The sequence below is a fragment of the Tribolium castaneum genome, chromosome 2 (assembly GCF_031307605.1).
Source record: "Tribolium castaneum strain GA2 chromosome 2, icTriCast1.1, whole genome shotgun sequence".
Classification (NCBI taxonomy): Eukaryota; Metazoa; Arthropoda; class Insecta; order Coleoptera; family Tenebrionidae; genus Tribolium; species Tribolium castaneum.
Window position 1 is genome coordinate 18,357,043 of NC_087395.1, and position 18,872 is coordinate 18,375,914.

The 18,872-nt window shown below is 32.4% G+C and overlaps 1 protein-coding gene across 18 annotated transcripts in view; it reads right to left on the bottom strand.

The window, feature by feature from the left end:
• Msp300 (Muscle-specific protein 300 kDa) overlaps positions 1 to 18,872 on the bottom strand; it is a 116,026-nt gene that overhangs the window by 63,078 nt on the left and 34,076 nt on the right. For 9 of the 18 annotated variants that reach the window (XM_064354979.1, XM_064354976.1, XM_064354970.1 and 6 more), the window contains exons 3-10: positions 13,909 to 13,970; positions 13,686 to 13,781; positions 13,460 to 13,636; positions 8,806 to 8,832; positions 7,707 to 8,738; positions 4,307 to 4,508; positions 2,463 to 4,255; positions 27 to 41 (exon numbers count right to left, since the gene is read on the bottom strand). In XM_064354979.1, coding sequence (XP_064211049.1) covers positions 27 to 41; positions 2,463 to 4,255; positions 4,307 to 4,508; positions 7,707 to 8,738; positions 8,806 to 8,832; positions 13,460 to 13,636; positions 13,686 to 13,781; positions 13,909 to 13,970 — 3,404 coding nt within the window. The remainder of the gene's footprint in view (positions 1 to 26; positions 42 to 2,462; positions 4,256 to 4,306; positions 4,509 to 7,706; positions 8,739 to 8,805; positions 8,833 to 13,459; positions 13,637 to 13,685; positions 13,782 to 13,908; positions 13,971 to 18,872) is intronic. The other 9 variants (XM_015983524.2, XM_015983522.2, XM_064354980.1 and 6 more) reach the window with 3 other exon arrangements.

Consider the following 18,872-nt stretch of genomic DNA (forward strand, 5'->3'; position numbering starts at 1 on the left):
CGCAAAGTGGGGTTTTTATTAATTACCATGAGCCTTTTCAACTGATAGCATTAAAAAATAAAGCAAATGTAATTATACTAGGAATTGGGTACGAAGAACTACAACTTAGGAGACAAAACGAGATACAAAATCGCACGATTTTCTGTACCCAAAAAATCGTACGGCAGAGTAAAATACAGGTGCTTCGAGCGTTAGACTGTCTCGCTGCCAAATCGTTTTAAATTGATTTAAATTCCACATATTCATTAATTACTTTAAAAAAATACAGAACGAGAAGGAAATTATTTAAAATTTGCGCTTCGTCTAATATTTTTCAAAACGCTAAAAATACAGTTGCAGAGAATTAAATTATCTTTAAAAAAGTCTAATTGATATTAGAAATCACTGATTATGGTATCCCCAGAAAAATCTATACAAGAAAAAACAATTTAAATTACTTGTAAAAAAGGAAGAATTCTATCTTTGCAGGTAATTAATAATTTAAATGAAAGAGATAACACAGGCGATAATATTATTAATACATATTTTGGCAATTTATAATTAATTCTGTATAATTCTGAATTTATAATTCTGTAAACAGAATAAATTACTTTTAAAAATTGTATTTTTATTAAATTTAAAATTTAGATTCCATCCTTAGTTTTTAGCTGTTTCTGCTTTTTCTTTGTCTTATTTTAGAATCAATTTAAAATTTTGCATAGAAGATACATTTGAGTTAATAAAAATCTAATTACTCATTCAATAAGACTTTCAGTTTGGAATTTACAATCAGTCAAACATACATTAATATCTGCAAAATTGTGTGATATTTCTTGACTTCGAAGGCTACCTTTTAAGGCATTTGGTAAACCGATGACATTTTTGTGTCATATATCCTGTGACATATGTATGATATTATAAAAGTCGATGATTTTTCAATTTTCTTATAAATCATATCATAATGATAATCAAGCATGTCTTCGTAAAACCATGTACATTTTTCCATGGTTATATCTAATTTTTTCTGAATTTTTTCTAAATTCTCATTAGAAATACCACATGTAATTTCCTCGGTTGTAATAAAACATGAGAACTTTTCGGAATTTTCCGCATTACCGCCTTTTGATCTGTTAATAAGGGATTTACGTGCTTATCAGTCTAAATGATTGAACAAATAAATTTGAATGTGGGTAATAATTGGATCACAAACCCCCCTTATCATTCCAAAAAATTTCTTGAAAAAAATAAAATGAAATAACGCAAATAATTATTAAAATCTCCAACCAAAAAAAGCTTTATTTATAAACCTTCTTCCATGATATTAATACATATAGATTTGTAAGATGTTGTTAGTTTTTTTTATAAAAAATGAATTTTGTATTATGAATACGTAGTTAAACAAATGTTATACTTGGAAGACAGTCAACACAATAACAATAACGGTGCGCAAATTGATAATTATTAAAATATGTAGTAATTTTTTATAATGTTTTCGATAAAGTGTTCGCACTATTTTCATATCATATATAATAAGTTTTTAGTTTAACATTTTAATTTTTCCATTTCAGTTCTTGCAGAGGATACTAAAAGTATCGTTTTAATAATTTCTGTTAAGGACTTTTATCTCCCTAATTTTTTGTTTAGTATCTTTCAAACATTTCTTTACTTCGAACAAAACTAAATAATTAAATTTAATTTTATGAAATATAGATTTAATAAGCACATTTTCGATTTTCGGATTATGACTTTTATTTTATACAATTGAGAACGAATACATGTATAATAGTTACGCTAAAAAATCTAAGCAATTATTATTAATTTGTGTTTCGCGTTATATTTTTGTGAACGCTGTGAATATGTTTGAAGATACAAAAAAAGAGTATGAAACAAAATTGTAGAGAATTAAATTTTCTACAAAAAAGTTTGAAAAAGTTCGCAACACGATATTTCTATCTTCAACGGTTTAAGTATAAATTTATTTTTTGATACTTGATCACAGGAAAAACGGGACGAATCAATTTTTTTGTTTTTCGAACGTCTTTGAGACCTAAACGGTTGAAGATAGAAGTGAGTTTTTGTAGACTTTTTGGTAGGAAATTTAATTCTCTACCTCTTTCTTTCTAACATTTTTCTTATATCTCTAACCGTAATGGCAGCGTTTTGAAAAATATGGGACAGAGTGCAAATTAGTAGAAGTTTGAAATTAAAAAAAAATTGAAGACATAATTTTTGCACTATTTTTATCTTCTACTATTGAGAATTTAATGCTCTATGAGCCTGTATTTCTTTATTCGCGTTGTGCTAACTGCTATTTAATCACAACTATTTTGATAAATTCATTGCTCTGAATTTAGACCGTAATGGAACAACTGCGCCTCTAGCGACATTAACGGAACTATCAAAAACGGGAACGTTTTATTTGTACGTCGTTTCACATCCTAAGTTTTACATATCCGTAGAATTGTGTCAACCGAGTCACTTACCTGGAAGATGGCTTTTTCCCGCTCGAACTCCTCCATAGTATTAACATCATTGAAAATATTCCTCAGTGTATTATCAACCTCATCCATCCACTTGACCATCACATCAAACCTCGTGTTGTAATGCTCCCACTTCTGCGGTATTTGGTCCAACTGTTGCCTCAAAGTCTCAACTTTCGTATTGAGACCCTGCCACTGTTCCTCCGCTTTCGCGAAAGACTCAACAATCGATTTATCACCGGGATGGTGTTGCGTATACGTCGCTGCGATTTTCCTCAAATTTTCCAGACATCTGGAGGTTTCAGCCAGTGGTCCTTGCGCCCCGAAAAACTCCTTGTTTCGGCTCAAAATCGACTCAATATTTTCCTGCTTGCTGAAGGCGATATATTCGGTTGTGATCTCCTTCTCGATCTCTTTGACGTAGTAATTGAAGGCCGATTCGTCCAACCTGAACTCGAGCCGCATCAGGTGAAGCGGCGCAAACGAGAGGATTTCCCTCCACTTGTTTTGGAGTTGGTGCACTGATGCCAGGATCGGTTTGTGCTGCTCTTTCGGAAGACAGTTGCAGAGGTCTTGCGCGCTTTGCACCAGGTCGTGGATCCAGCGTTCGTTGACGCTTTGGAAGAAGTTTTTGTGCTCCTCGACGGTTTCCTTGTTGTCGATTCGTTTCTCCCCGATTAGCTTCTCGGCGTTGTTGAGCCAGTTGGAGATGACGCGCTCGCACTCGGAGAAGTTGAACCAACACCGGATGGCTTCTTGGAGTCTTTGTTCCCAGAGTTGGGCGTTTTGGGTGACGTAGACGAAGCGGTCGTTCAGTTGTTCCATCTTTGCGCTCATTTGGGCAACGTCTACGTTGTCGGTTTGGTCCACGGACTTGACAATGTTTGCCAGAACTTTGTTTTTGCTATCTAACATTGATTTGTAGTACAGGGTTCGGGTGAAGAATTGTTTTAGTTTATCTAATTGGTCTTTGAGGGTGTCTTTCTCAGCTTCAAGGCTTAGGCTGCTGAGCAAGCTTTCGGCGTTGTCTAACCAGTTGCTGATTTCCTTCTGGCCGGCTTCGAGTGACTCCTGCTGGACCAGGAGCTGGTTGTACATGTGAATCTGGGCCGGAAGCAAGGCCCGGACTTTGACCAGACTTTCCTTCTCGTGCTTGAGGATCAGCATCATTTTATCGACCTCTTCTCTGGTCAAATCTTGGATCAAAGTCTGGAAAGTTTTACTGACGTTTTTGAACAGGTTCTCGATTTCTTCCACTTCTCCTTGAAGTTTCATCAAATTCTCTATGTGTTTCTTGATGCGTTCGGTCGAACCCAGTTGAGGCGAATTTAAAACAGTTTCAGCTTTCCGCAACCACTCTGAGAGAATGTCAACTCCAGCACGGAAATCCTTGCGATTGCGAAGCAAATCACCGGCATGGCTGTACTTGTTGACTTGTGGGTAAAGTTTCTCCCAGCGATCAGTCATGTTCTGGTAACGAATCTTCAACTCCACTGCGATTTTGTCCTCACATGTGGCGATAAGGAAACTGACGGTGTCGCCCAACAGCTGGTAATTGTCCCTCCAGACGCTGATATCTTGGAAAAACTCCATTTTCTCCTCTTCGGGTAAATTGATCGCCTTTTCGGCTTTGTTGAGCCACTCGTCGAACTCCCCAGAGAGGGAGTCCCAACGGCGCCAGTAGGCGACGACTTCTTCGATCATGCTTTGGACGCAGCGGAGCTCCATTGAGACGTTTTTCCACCTGTCGGCGGTGTCTCTCAAAAAGCGATCAATGTCGGCCATCTCACGCTTGTCTAAAAACATGAATTTAATTTACTGGGGACAAAAACTAAAAATAAGGTTACCAATGCCTCCGTCTCGCTTGTACTCCTCAACAACGGCTTGCATGTCAATAAACGCTTTATTAAACTCTTGAAAAATATGATTCTTCGAAACAAAATTCCTATACTGTTCTAGAATTTGGACGACTTTTTCCAGCCGGCCGTATTTACCACTCCAGGCTTTCAGTTTGGTCTCTGTGAGTTGCAAGAATGCAATAAGGCAACACTGGAACAAACACAATCTTCTTTATTTAAAGTTCAAAGCTTTTTTCCAAAAAAAATATTAGGAAATGCAACAATTATTTACGCAGAACATAAAGAAAACTATTGTTTATTAATTGTTATCATTACAGGCAGTTAAAAATATGAATAAGAAGAGAAAACTGATCCATAAAACAGAAAAAAAATGCCTCAGGCCTCAGCTGATCAGCGGGAGAATTTAATGCAGTTCATATTAAAAATATTTCTAATACGAAAATGTGTGAAAAGCTAAGAAAAACTAATTTTTGACCTAATTTATTAATTTCTCTTTCCGGTTTAACTAAGTCTCGCGAAAAAAAAACGAGTTTTTATTTCAAATACTTGTTTAAGCGCTTGAAAAAGTTACACCATTTTCGATCCAATTCGACTTTTTTGGAATTTTGTGAAGAAATGTAAAATAATTGATTGCCTGATATGCAAAACTAACAACATTTTCGACCCATTTCGACAGTTTACCGGTTTATTGTTATTGAAATTTCGGAAAATGCAGTTACAACGAACTCAGAAAATGCATAAAAATCAGTTCATTATATGCGAGGTTCGCTAAAAGCGGTAAATTAAAAAATGTGTCTTTTTAGCAGTTATAAAAAATAAACCTAAAATAAATATGTATCCATTGTAAAAAAAAACTTTCGTTTGCGAAACACTAATATCCATTTGTTTACTGTGTGAATTGTTGTGCAAATATTGTTATGGGGTTATAATAGTGAAAATAGTGAAAAATAACTCAACTTGCTTTATCCGAATATTTATAGTTTCTGAAATAATATAGTTGTGATCGGCGAACAAATTTAGCATCCACAAAAATTTTAAATAAATCTGAACTCTGATTCTAATTTCTTCAAAAACCATTACACTGAGTTAAAATTAGCAGAAACAGCTACAGAAAAACAAACAAGTCCTGTCATAAAAAAATATAAAAATTTTGCATCGATTTTTTTGGCAAAGGTACCACCAAATTTTAATTCCTCAAATCACCGCCTATTTTAGTCATGTAAACTTTGAGAAAAAGTGTTCAAAAGACGCAAACCTAGTTCATAATGCGTTTTTTGACGAATTTTTAAACGGTAAAGTGTAATTTTTACTCAAAGAGTAGTAAAAGCTTAGAAAAAACAAATTGATCTATTTTGACTGTTTTAAGCTCTACTGTCATAAAATATTTGCACAACTAGCTAAGTAAAGTTTAATAATTAAATTTAAAAACATACATTTTTCTACTTCGGTTTCGTACTGAGGTCATTACGATACGCGATTTGCGTGATTTGCGTATCGTAATATCCAACGGAGTGCTATAATAATTACACTAAAAACCAGGGTAATTTAGTTGGATAATGTTGACAACCTAGTTTTTTGCGTCTTATAAAACTCTTATCATAATATACAATTCTAAAATGTTTTCAGTTAGTAATTCAATAATTTGTTCATCAGTTAACACTTCTCTTGCTGCTTTATTATTATCAACCCCGACATATTTCTTAAAATAGGGTAAAAAGTTCGTTAAAAAACTAAAAATTGCATCGCATTTTATTCAAATCTAGTTTGTTATATACCGAAGTGCGTTATAGGTTATAAGTGGGTTCGTTGTGACCGGTAAAAAAATTCATTAAACTTATGGAAAAATCTTCGACTTGAAAAATAGTACCGTATAGCCGGAAATTCGTTAAAAAATGCGTTTTAAAAAATTTTTTTTTCGAATACATGCTTAACTGAACACTATTAAAAATTTGGCCAGATATTTTTAAATTATTCTGTATAAGGGCAAAATAATATCATTTTCGACTCAGTTTTTTTGTTTATTCAAACTTCAAAAAAAAAGACAAAGATAACACCATTTTCGACAAAATTTGATGTTTTTGTGTAATTTTTGAGAAAATTTTGTTGAATAATTGCGTTGTTGGATGAAAAACACACTAGTATAACACTGAGATAATAAGATAATACTCCTATCATTTTCGATCCAATTTATTGATTCTTCAGCCCGGTTTTTGTACAATTGCATAAAAACGTAGAAATTGCTCTATTATGAATTAATTTTGGGATACTAATTGACTTACATAATTTATCGAAAAATTTCATTAAAAAACTGCGTTTCTGACTAAAGTGCGCTAAAACAAATAAGTAATGTAGGTTTCGATACAATTTAATGATTTTTCGACTAATTAAAAAAAGTAAATGTTAAGAAAGGAGTAATAAAACGCCTTAAAAGAGCAAAATTGAATATCATTTTAACTTTTTGTTTTATTCTAGACAATATTCCTCAAAATAATCGCGTTACTACAATTCTGAACAAACACTTTTTGTTTCATATCAACAAAATCTCGGTGTCCAAAAAAGCAAAAATAACAGCATTTTTGATTGAATACAATTTCTGGTTGAACATGCTAAAACTGTTTACAAAAGTAGAACTAAAGGTGTAATCTGTTACCTAAGTGATTTTTCGTTCCGTTACGACAAATTTTCGCCAAAAAAACTGAGTTTTTACGTGTTTAAGCGCTCGCAAAAGCCACAAATCAGATAATTTTAGACCCAATTCGATGTTTTTTTTAGGTAATTTACAGTTACCGTAAATTAATGTCTACGTTAGATTTCCAAAAATGTAAATTACACTCACGCGTCACAGGCGTGTACTGACCATTATTTAACATTTTCTATTAACATTTTGCAAAATTCTTATTTATTATTTTCACTGTTCTCCTCCTTTTTTGTGCAAATGAGCCAATCAGTGTTTAATAATTAGTTTGTATTCATAACAACAATTTTCATTGTTGTTTTAAATTGTTCAAATTGTCCGTTTCTAATACAACGAAAATAGTTTGGTACTTTTATTTTTTTACCCATAGGCGGGTACACGTTTCGATGTCTTTTCATTTTTATTTTCTTTTCTTTTTATCTTTTCCAAATTTTAAAGTAAGTTGTCGAAACTTTCATTGAAAAATTACAAATAAAAAAAATGTTTTATTTATTGAGCTCTGTTACCTGTTAAAGTTAACACACATATTTCTGATACATCCTGTATAATTCTCGTTTGTTTTATTTTTGCATTCTAGCTAAAAAAGATTAAACTAATCCAACTCAAACGGTTAAATCATGCCTTATCAAATTTCACAAACCATAAAGTAACCATTGTGTAAAAAATTACCAAATTGTTTAAAGAGTGACTTACCTTATGTTCGAGGAACTTGAGTCTGACTCGTCTTTGAGCAGCTTTAGGTCCAACTTCGTTCAGTCTAACAGCCATATTTTGTAACTGTTCTGAAGGCACTTCACTTAGAGGAGCTTTGCAAGCCTGTGCGAATTTTTCTTGTACCGTAGGCAAGTCGGCAAAGAAGGCTTTATGTTCCTCTAACTTCCTACTAATAATAGATGCAGTCTCTTCGTTCATAATCGTCGGGATTTCGTCGCAGTAAAGTAGTTTTTCGGCTTTTGCTAGCCATTCACCTACGAATTTCAAATCGCCCGGCAGGAGCGAATCCAACATCCACAACCAGTACAACAACTGGTTTTGAAGCTTGTCCCATAGTTTCGTAATATCGTACCAGGATTCTTTCGTTATTGAAATCAAACTCTGGCTCTCGATCAGACGTTTCAGCTTCAGGAAAACTTTCTCCTTGGCGTCCACTTCGCTTTTAAACGCCTGGTATTCGGAGTAGTCGTTAGGTAACGAATTGGTCTGTTGCAAGTGTTCCAAGTACTGGGTCTTCTTCATCAGCCAGGACAGCAGCTGGCTGTACTCCTCCTGAATTGCCGCTATGGCGTCGGGCCCTGTGCTCTTGGGCTCGGGGTATTTGTGCAAGAACTGCGCCACGTACGTCATGATCGATCTCTCGTCAGGTTTCGGCACGTCCACGTCTTCAGGGTCCAGCAATCTCGTGATTCCTAGCTCGTTTTCAGCAACATCGAAAGCTGTCTCAAGTCTAGTCCTGTTTGAAGCCTTCTTCAGTTCGGCTATGTTAACCAGATTCTTCTTAATTGCGTCTATGATAGCAAGGAAGGCGATGCCGTCGCGCCAACTAGAGCCAAAGTCTTTGATTTCAATCCCCGAATCGGTGGGAAGTGCGTTAGAGACCCATTGGAGGAGAGTTTTACGCGCTCCCAACTTCCATTTATCTTTGGAAGAAGACGTTCCGGCACTTTCGAGACTGCTGGAGCTGTCCCAGTGGGCCAAGTATTGCAAAGCTCGGGTGTTTTCTTCAATCTAATCGGGAGAAATCAAAGTGTGAGCAAAAGAATTGGGAATTGGGGCAAAGTCAAGCGCTACTTACCCATCTAAATGCCCACTCCTTGCGAAGCTTTGACAAGAAATATTGAAAAGTGCGAGCTTTTACAAACTAACTACTCGACGAAGCTACTAACCAGTGGCGGCGCTTGTTTATAATCGCAAAAAAAGAAATAATCCTCCTTTTATAAAACGATTGCTTTATTTCGGAAATTAAAAATTAAGAGCGAGCTAAACCGAAATTCTGATAAAGGGAAAAGAATGTTAATTCTTTCCCGGATTTACGCCAAAACCCAAAAGTCGTAAAAGAAAATTAAAAACACCACTGGAATACGTCCAGATATCTTGTATGATTGTATTTAGTTAGAATTAATTTTTACTTCGGTTTACACTAATTTATCAATCATAAAGAAAAAAAGTGATCGCATGGTAGAAATGTTAATACATTATAAATTAATACAATAAATTGGAGCAAAAATATCAAAACCAATGCACTTGGAGTCAGTCTAAAACGAATACTAAAATTGAAAGTTGTGTACTATTTAGTGATTTTAAAAATTCCTCTATTTGTAGCACCCATGATGGCTTCATTGGTGATGTGATGAAAGTGCATTTTAACGGACGGGACACTTTGCACAAATTTTTAGATTTTATTTTCAATTTTAGTGAACAGTATCAGTAGAAGTGAATTTTTCTTTATAAGAGAATGTTTGTGGAAACAAAAATTCTTTGTTTTGTTTAACAACAAGAACAACATTTTTATGTTTGCAATAACGGACGGGACAGCACAAGTTATGAAGATAAAAAAGTGATATTAATCAATTTACTTACCGATTTCCATTTTCTAAGCCACCAGACAATAGAAAACAAATATTATTCAACAGTTGTGGTACGTCAGCTGCCAAATAGTATTTTATGTTATCGTTATCGCCTACAGGGCAATGTATGTAAATTCAAGAATCCAATAAATTACTTTAATATAAATGATTATCCTCTCCCAAAAACTCGTTTGGCGCAAAATACATTTTGTATTTTGAAAGAGACTTAACTGACTGTAGAAATGGAAAGGAAAATGGAAAAGAATTTTTAAAAAAATTGTTACAATATTTTAATACGATAACAATGGAAAAATAGTATTAACAAAAATCATCCAATATTATTATTAAATTCTCCTTGAAAAACCAAAGCTTTAAAAATCAATACAATTTTGTATGGTAAAGATTTTTGTGAACTGATGATTCAGAAACTTAGTCAGTTTTGTTTGCATTGTATGGTTCCAGGAGTTGTATATCCACGTAGATAAATGGCTATTAGAATTCCAGACTAAGAATATTCTCAAAGCCCAAAAACAAAGAACTAGCAAAAAAAATTAAAGTTCATATACCTAAATAGTATAAGAAAGTGTAACTTAAGTAAAAAATATAGAAGTAATAATGGCTTCATAATCATACTCACATAAACAACACGTAACGTAAGAATAATAGTTTAATTATCAAGCTCATACTTATTTAAGTTTAATCAATTTGCATTTTTTTAGCTAACAATTAATATTTTTGCTTTAAAATTCTTCTTCTTAGACCTGCTTATTTATCGTTTTTCTTATTCTAAATTTTGACGTGAAATATACAAGATCGCTTAAAAGTATGCATACAGTTAAGTATTATAAAAATTATTCATCAAAACTGTTTATCAAATGTTTATGTTTATCAAATTTCTATCTCAATTTATTCTTAGGATACAAAGCTAACTTGATTTATTTAATGTCAACAATGGTCAAATTTGATATTTTTAGGAAGAGCATTTTTTGAGTTTTATGGTGTAACACATGCATACCTTAATTCAAGCGAAACTTAAAAAAAAATTCAACCTAATAAAATTTTAAAAAAATTGTAAAATTTTGTTAGCCTTGGGAATGTTGTCTTTATCTATCGTTAGCTCTTTGCTGCTCAAACATTGACCACAAAATAAGTAAAAGCTAAAAATAATTCTTAAAATAATACTTTTAACTGAAAAAGAACACGTTTTAATTAAAAAAAAAACACGAAATACATGATTTTTATGCTAAAAAAAATGTTCAAAATGATTTCCACTAACTTCTTGGCTTTCTGTCGCCATGACCAACCAACGTGAGAAGTTTTTTCGCTCAGTTTTACTTTAGTACCATTGTTAAACTAATTATTGCATACAAGTTAAATTTTTGGCCAATATACAAGTGATAGATCGCTAATAACAGTATTTTCAAAGTTAACTTAGTTTAACTTTTCCAGAAATCCAGAATTACAATTTTGAATTTGTATTTATTACGTTTTAATAAAAATAAAGGTGAATCACTGAATTCACAAAAAAATGCTCTTTTAAAAATTATTAAATTTGATCCTTCGTGCAGTTGAAAAAATCAAGCTAGCCTTCTATTTTCATAATAAATGACGATAGACATTTGAAAAAGCTCTCCGATTATAGAATTTAAACACTTTTAACTATTTTCCAAATTTCAAGGATCTCTGTTAAACCGTTTTGAAAATATTTAACTGTGTCTATACTTTTTAGCGACCCTGTATATTAACACACACATTCTTAAAACATAATTAATTTTACCCAATAGATATTTTTATAATAAACATACGCATTTCTCATAAGTGGCAATAGAAATTACTACTATCTTTAATTTTAATTTTTTTTATATAATAGCAATTTTTTTGAGATACAAACTCAGTCAACGAGAATCTCCTACAGTTTCCCAAAATATATAGCGATTTTACAATTTTCACTTACTTTATACTTTATGATCGTAAAAATGTTGAACAGTGGTAAGGGTTTCGTACCTGGATCATACTTAAAATTTTGTATTCACAATCAAAGCAGATCTAAATAATACACAACATACAACAGACAAAAATTAGAAAATAAATTTGACTACGGATTATATGCTTTAGTTTTATGAAACACCAGGTAAAATTTTGCAAAATTTGAAGGGTCACTTTCAAATACGGATCTGTAAGAAACATTTTCGCATAATTTCCTGTGACGTGATTTATTGAGGTAGTAACCTAACTCTGTATAAATGACCCAAAAATAACATAAAATTGTTATTTGGGAAAGTGCAAAATTTGGATTTCTGATGTCTCTACTATTTTTCACATACGGGTATCGTCCCTTTCTAACAGTCGCCGGTGACTGATTTAAAATTTTTCAGTTTAGCTCGCTCTTAAGTACTTTTCTGATAATGTATTATTCATGAATTTTAAGAATTTAATTCTTCAGTTACACAAATCTCATTTATTTACAAAGTCTTACACTGCTGGTATCATTTAAGAAGTTCAAATTTGATATTTTTGGTTTTTCTTGCTCAATTAAAACAAAATCAACTTACTATCAGTGATTTTTTTAAAGTAAAACAAACTAAAAAGGCAAACAAAACACGTAGCTGTAAATTTACTGAGCTAAGTAACAACAATGAACCTCGTGCCGCGAGCAGCACTTTAAAAAAAAATAAAACTGAATGAACTAGAACTTAGTTAGTTTTAAAAGTGACGAATCTATGTGGTGATAGTAAAAAGGCTGACTCAGAAGCGTGAATAACTATATTGTTTTGAAAGATATAATCTGTTATCCTTATTGCCGTTTCTTTTCCAAAGACATATCCAGAAGTTTTAAGGTTGCTGAAGGTTACAAAAACTGTAAAATAGCTTCAGAAACAAATGCTAGATTCAAGCAATACGACAACAGTCAACAACCAAAAATTCTACTGGGTGGGCAAACCTTATCGCGCACCCAAGAAAATCGCGACTTCTAATGAAATAAAAATCCTAAAATTTTACACACCAGCCTGTACATTGATAAGGACCATTCTCGATTTTTATTAAATTTTTTTGTTAATAAATAAAGTCGTAGCAGTTTTGTGAGTTTTTGGGCACTAACTGTTAATTTAACTACAAAGTTTTTAGACCAAGTGAATCCTTACCTGCTAACCCATCGAACGCTGGTATCAGAATTATAAATTTTTACTTGGTTGGTGAAATAATCGGTCTTTTTTATTTAGACGCAAACTAGACGCGTGATTTATTAGAAGATGGTATAATTTGCCAACAAAAAGATCAGTTACCAGTACCTTTTTGAAGCCCCTTATTTACAGTCTTGCAATAAAACTGATGACTGCATTGAAATATCCCAACGAAATCTTTTACAAACTTACCCCAATTACAGTTCACATTGTCACCTAAATGTACGACGCCACAAGTAGCAACTCATAATTAAAAATAATTTTTAAAGTTAAAATGTAAAAGTGTGTTTAATTCAAAATCTGATTGGTATTTTTCTTCGCTAATTTTGTAAACTATTATCTGAAGTGAATACGCGTGGTTTAGTATAAAATTTAGAATTTGATTTTTTGGTCGAAAATTACTTTTTTTTAATTATCATTTTCATCTGCAAGTGAAAAATTACCAAAAAATTAGGGGAGATACCTTTCGAACGTACAGTCAGACGTGTAAAGTGCAATATTTTTTTATTTAATTAAAAAACGCAATTTTCTTAGGTGCGCGATAAGGTTGCCGCACCTGATATAATTGCATGACAAAACAACAGTCAGTAGCCTACATAGCAAGAAATCATTAGTTTACAAAATGAAAAATTAAGGAGCCGAAAAAATATGCGCCGCCACTGTGACTAACGAAACGCACCCACCAAAAGTGTAAAATTACCTGGAAGTACAAAATGATGGTCCAGATGAGGCCGAGGACGACTGGCGGTCTCCCGTCCACCAAGTCGCTGGCGTTGATGTTGACCAATTTGATGCGCTTCCTGGTGAGAAATTCCAGGGCCGTATTGGCGTTGCTCAGGAAGTGGGGTCTTCGTAGGATTCTGCCTCTCTCCACAGGCTGTAAAAATCGATGAGAGGACAGTGTCAAGGGAGGAAAATTGTATTACCAGTTTCTCTCCCGAAAGGACTTCGAGCAATGCGAGCAATTTCGTTCCGTCTTTCAGATCGTCAATCAGATCGTCTACCCGAAGCGGTGGAACTCGCTGGAAAAATGAAATAGTGACGTCAGATTTGGTTGCATGAGCTACAATCCTGTACCAAGCACCGACCCTTCATTCACTAATTACAAAAGTTGTACTCCCATCAATCTGGGCTAAGCGGGACATTTACCTTGGATAGATAAGAGTTGATCCAATTGACGAATGTTTTCTTCTGGACCCGTTCTTGTTCGTCTGGAACAATAAGAGCCGACAATGGATGATAACATCTATTATTGGATTTGAAAAAGTGACACAATGGACTTGGCATTATTTTGTTGCAGCCTTGACTCGTAACAGTTATCAGCGGGTAATTTTAGAGTTTGCTTCTCGGAATTGATTTCATCAATGATCCCTTTAGATTTTAGCGCGGTTACGACCTATGAACTTTCCCGGCTTACAGCTATGACATTTTTGCGTGCTGCGGCTGCATTTCTCCGTAGATAGCAATAGAGGGTGTTTTGAGACAATAAATGCCAACCGGTTGATAGAATTTTATTAGTGTCAATTGATCCGAACTGAGAAAAATGTGTAAACATACGTCTGATGCAGAGGTCAAACGATCGTAAAAGCCACAAGGAAACCTTGTGATGGTCAGCAGTGACCTTCCCACACATTGTTGCAATTTTTCATTCTGGATCATTATTTTTGGAAATGTGCTATTTTTAAACATTATGAGATGATTCAGAGAGTCCTACAGTTATTATCTCGTGTATGTACATTTGTACAATGCTGAATAGTGGTGCAGTTATATCATGACCTAAACATGTCGCCTACAAGTAAATAAAGTCAGCCAATAATAGAACGGTTTTGAATTGCAGTACAGTCTTGACTGACCTTTTTACATGAATGGGAGTGAGCAATTTATTAAGCATATAGATTCAGAAATTACTTCCACCTATAACGTTTAAATTATTAGGTTGTTTGTTATATAACCTAAAGTAACAAAGATAATTGGAATTGGAAAACAATGTGTGTTTACTAAATCGATAACACATTTACGTGCGTGTCTCTACGGTTGGATTAACCAAATTATTGATTTCTGAATTGATACATAATTAATTACAGCATTTATGTCGTTAGGTCTTAATTTGTAATAAGGGCGACACTTTAAATGTGGTGAAAACGAAAAACAAAAATTACGGATCAAAGTGGGCAAATGGACGATAATTAAATTATTTTTTGCAATGTTTCATTTTGTTTGGTTTGGTACACGTTCGCAATGAAAAAATTTTTTTTTCATAATTTATTAATTTTTCAGGCCGTTTGACACAAAGGGGGATCCAGGGGGTCTAGGGGGCCTCCAACTTCAATTTTATTTTTTTTATAAATAAAATAAATGCCTATTGAACAAATGGTTTTTAAATAATTAAATTAATATTTTTATTAAATCAATAAATAAATTATTATTATTAATAAAATTATATAAGAAAATAAATTCTTCAAATGTAAAACAAGGATGGTGTTTTTTATGTTGTAGTTTTTTTTTAATATTTTTAAAAAGAGTGTTATTTCTGTCAATAAGATACAATTATTTCAAAAGCTTAAACAAAACCTACTAATAAAAAAACATTATGTTAACAACCATGTATATACCAAAAAAGCCACAAAATGTAGGGAGTTTTATTTAAACAAATGTAAATTTGTATTTGTATTTGTATTTTTTGATAAAAAAATGTTGGGGCTTAAAATTTAACAAACCGACAGTCAAAGTTTCATTCAATAAAGCTTAATCTTCATATATCCAAAAATTAATTTCTGGATCCGCGTCTGCTTTGACACGATAGATTTTGTAAGAAAAAGATAAAAACCGTTTTTTTGTAAAATTTGACATCTATATCATCCACACTTTAAAAAAAATATTGGAATACTACATATTTTTATAAAATCAGGCAGTCTTAACAGTTATTAGTAATTACTTATTACATAAGATAAATTAATATTTATTTATTCTGACTAGAAAAAAAATCGGAATTTTCAAGTACCTTTATTTAAAGAACGGCAATTTTTTCTTTAGAGTTTACAACAAAATTTGTACCTATTTTTACAAAGCATAAGTCAAAACTTTTCCTGGATACTTAATTAAGTTTGACAAAAAAGTTTGAAAGAAAAAGTTTCCGTGCGTAATATTGCTGATCTCTCATTACCAAAGTTTAAAACAGCAATATTTGAAAGATCACTCTCTTTTAATACAATAAAGTTATACAATTCCTGTCATTTGTTTCAAGGAAAACTCTCGATGAACAATTTTCGCAATAAAATAAAAGCATATTTTTCTATTCATTTTTTCTCCGGAATTTTTTATTTTTATTTTATTTTCTATTATTTTTCAAACAACAAATTATTCCCATATTAAATACTATTTAAAATTTTTCGTCCAAAAGACATCAGCGTTTTTTATGTTATTTTATTATTAATTTTCTTATAAAGAATACTTGTGATTCCTACGATAAATCTGTGGAGTAAATTAAGAAAGAAAAACTTCTTACTTTTTGTTTTCCCGAAACATGATTTTAAATGTTTTTAAAAATAGATAACGAACTACTTTTTATAATCCATTCTTCGAACTTTAAAATGACCAAAAAACAGATACGCATTCTTCTTAAAAAAAAAACAATTTTTCAAATCCCAAAATAATATCGCGAATTCTTTTAATTCTAAACATATGCCCTAATTTAAATTTTTAAAAAGCACAGGTAACTGCATATTAATCGGTTGTGTTTTTTTTCTTAAATTAAATATACTTATTCAAAGTTAAATAATTTTCCGGTATACAGGGTGATTCAAAAGAACCGTACAATCACTGGCATGGTTTTAAAAACCACATCGACAGCACTTTATCCAATTTTCAGTTCAAAGAATTATTTTATGTATTTTTTCTTAGGTACTTATTTTTTTTAATTAGGAATATAAAAAGGAGTGTTAGGGCAAATGCAACATTTTATTATACCTATTATTTAACGAAAAGACAAAAATGATAATCCATTTACGAGTAAATGTTGAGAGGACGATTTTTTGATGATTTTTGAAGTTATTTCTGACTTTCGAAACGAATCTCTCCGTTCTTTTTCATCGCAGGAAATGTTTAAATAAAGCTATAGTTCCTTGACGTTTTTCAATATTTTTATATTTTCAATTTAACACGAACTAGGTAAAATAAGTTGTTAATGCTTAATAAAACTGCTAAAAAAATTAAAAAACGAAACTAAATTGATTTTTCTTTTATTTTTTTATTAAGAAATTATAAATTTTAGTTAATACGCGAAAGAATGCAGCCATTATTGTTCGGCTTTTGTTTTTTTATTAGAAGCAAATTTTTTCAGAATATTTATTTTTGCGAGTAGATACATGATAATTGTTTGTCAAAAGCATAAATTTGTGACTATCAATGAAACAATCATTAGTCTGACAACTACTGTCATGGGTTTCCAAAAATTGAATAATTTTTTTTAAATAATTTTCATACATAATATTAACAGACACGTAACAACTTTGATTTCGTTTATTATTTTTTAGTGTTTTTTCTTACATTATTATTACTAATTATAATTTAATAATTCATTATTATTTATTATTAATTCGTAACTGTAATTGTTGCAATTTCCTGCAATTCGTAAGATAAGAATGATCTCAATTCAAATATTTTGTCTTTCATAATGTTAGATCTGTGGTAAAAATAAAACTAATTTGTTTATTAAAAATGTTTTATCTTTATTTTCAGTTCACAATTTCGTCACAACTCACTTTGTTTCTCTTGCAAGATAAAAATATCTGTGCTAAATACAGGAACAATATTTTTTTCTTATCCATTGCTTTTAGCCACATTAGTGCCAATCAATTGGCATTTCGCAAAAATGCAATGTGTGCGTAATCACTTACTTTTTAATTATTCAAATACTTGCCGGCATTTCGCACGCAGATATTAACAGTGTAAACACATTTAAATTAGCAAGGACCCGGATTTGAGTTACAATTTATCATGTTTGCACGTAAATTAAACCATTTGTTTTCGCCTCGACTATGACCTCACCAAAGATTTTTCTTTAGCCCAACTTTAGCTCCGCGATATAATTATACAGAACGCGCCACCCGAGATCATTATCAAGCGCCGACAATTACGATAGCGTCGTTTGATAACAACACCAAGATGTTCTGAATTCTTCAGCACGTTCGCATCTTCATCGATCATTCTTTGTCGTCAACGGCAACTGTTGATGACACAGATATCTCCCCGCGGAATCGGGTCAGAAGTTGCGTGACAAAAACCGAAGACATGTGGACAAATACCATCAATAATAGCGATGCAATAAAAATGTCATCAGCGTTCCATAAAAGCGAATTGATTATGCACGCGATATCGTAAACTAAAATAATTCGTAAAAATAATCGTGATGCGGTTTTTAATTCGCACCGATGGCGTCATGTGCTGTTTGTTGAGTTGGCGACAAGTGGAAATCTCCTCCGAGGAGGCAGCGGGTGAGCCGCTCAAGGTGTGGAAACAGGAAGCGAAATGTATAATCACACTGAAAGTGAGTTAATTGGATGCGCGATGATTTCAGAATTTACTATTTTTTGACTTGGTGCCAGAGTTGTAATAAATGGCAGTGCGTTAAGTGCACAATGTATAAACACTACGACATGACAGAAAGCATATGGTGAGTGTAAAACTTGGAAAAAATTGGAAAATAATAGGCACTTAAGTGCTTCCAGAAAATAACCATATAAATAAATTGACGGCACATGTTTAAACATAATAATAGGTACAACAATGGATGTGTTAAGCAGTGGCGGCGATTTTTCACACCGATGTTATTTTAAGGTGGTTACCACACATCCTATTTCTATTTGTTCGTTGAATAAGACAGCATAATAATAAATCCTATGTGACATAATATTACGTAGATTTAAATTTACGGAGATGGTTAGGTACTTTTCACTTTTTGAATAATAAATCATTTAAATACCATGTACCCAATGGTTAATGGTTGGTTTACTAATTAACATAATAAAGAAAATTACCTACAATTTTTAATTTAGGCAAAAACATGCATTAGATTTTTTAATACTCCAATTTGGCCATAAATCGCCAAGTCGGTT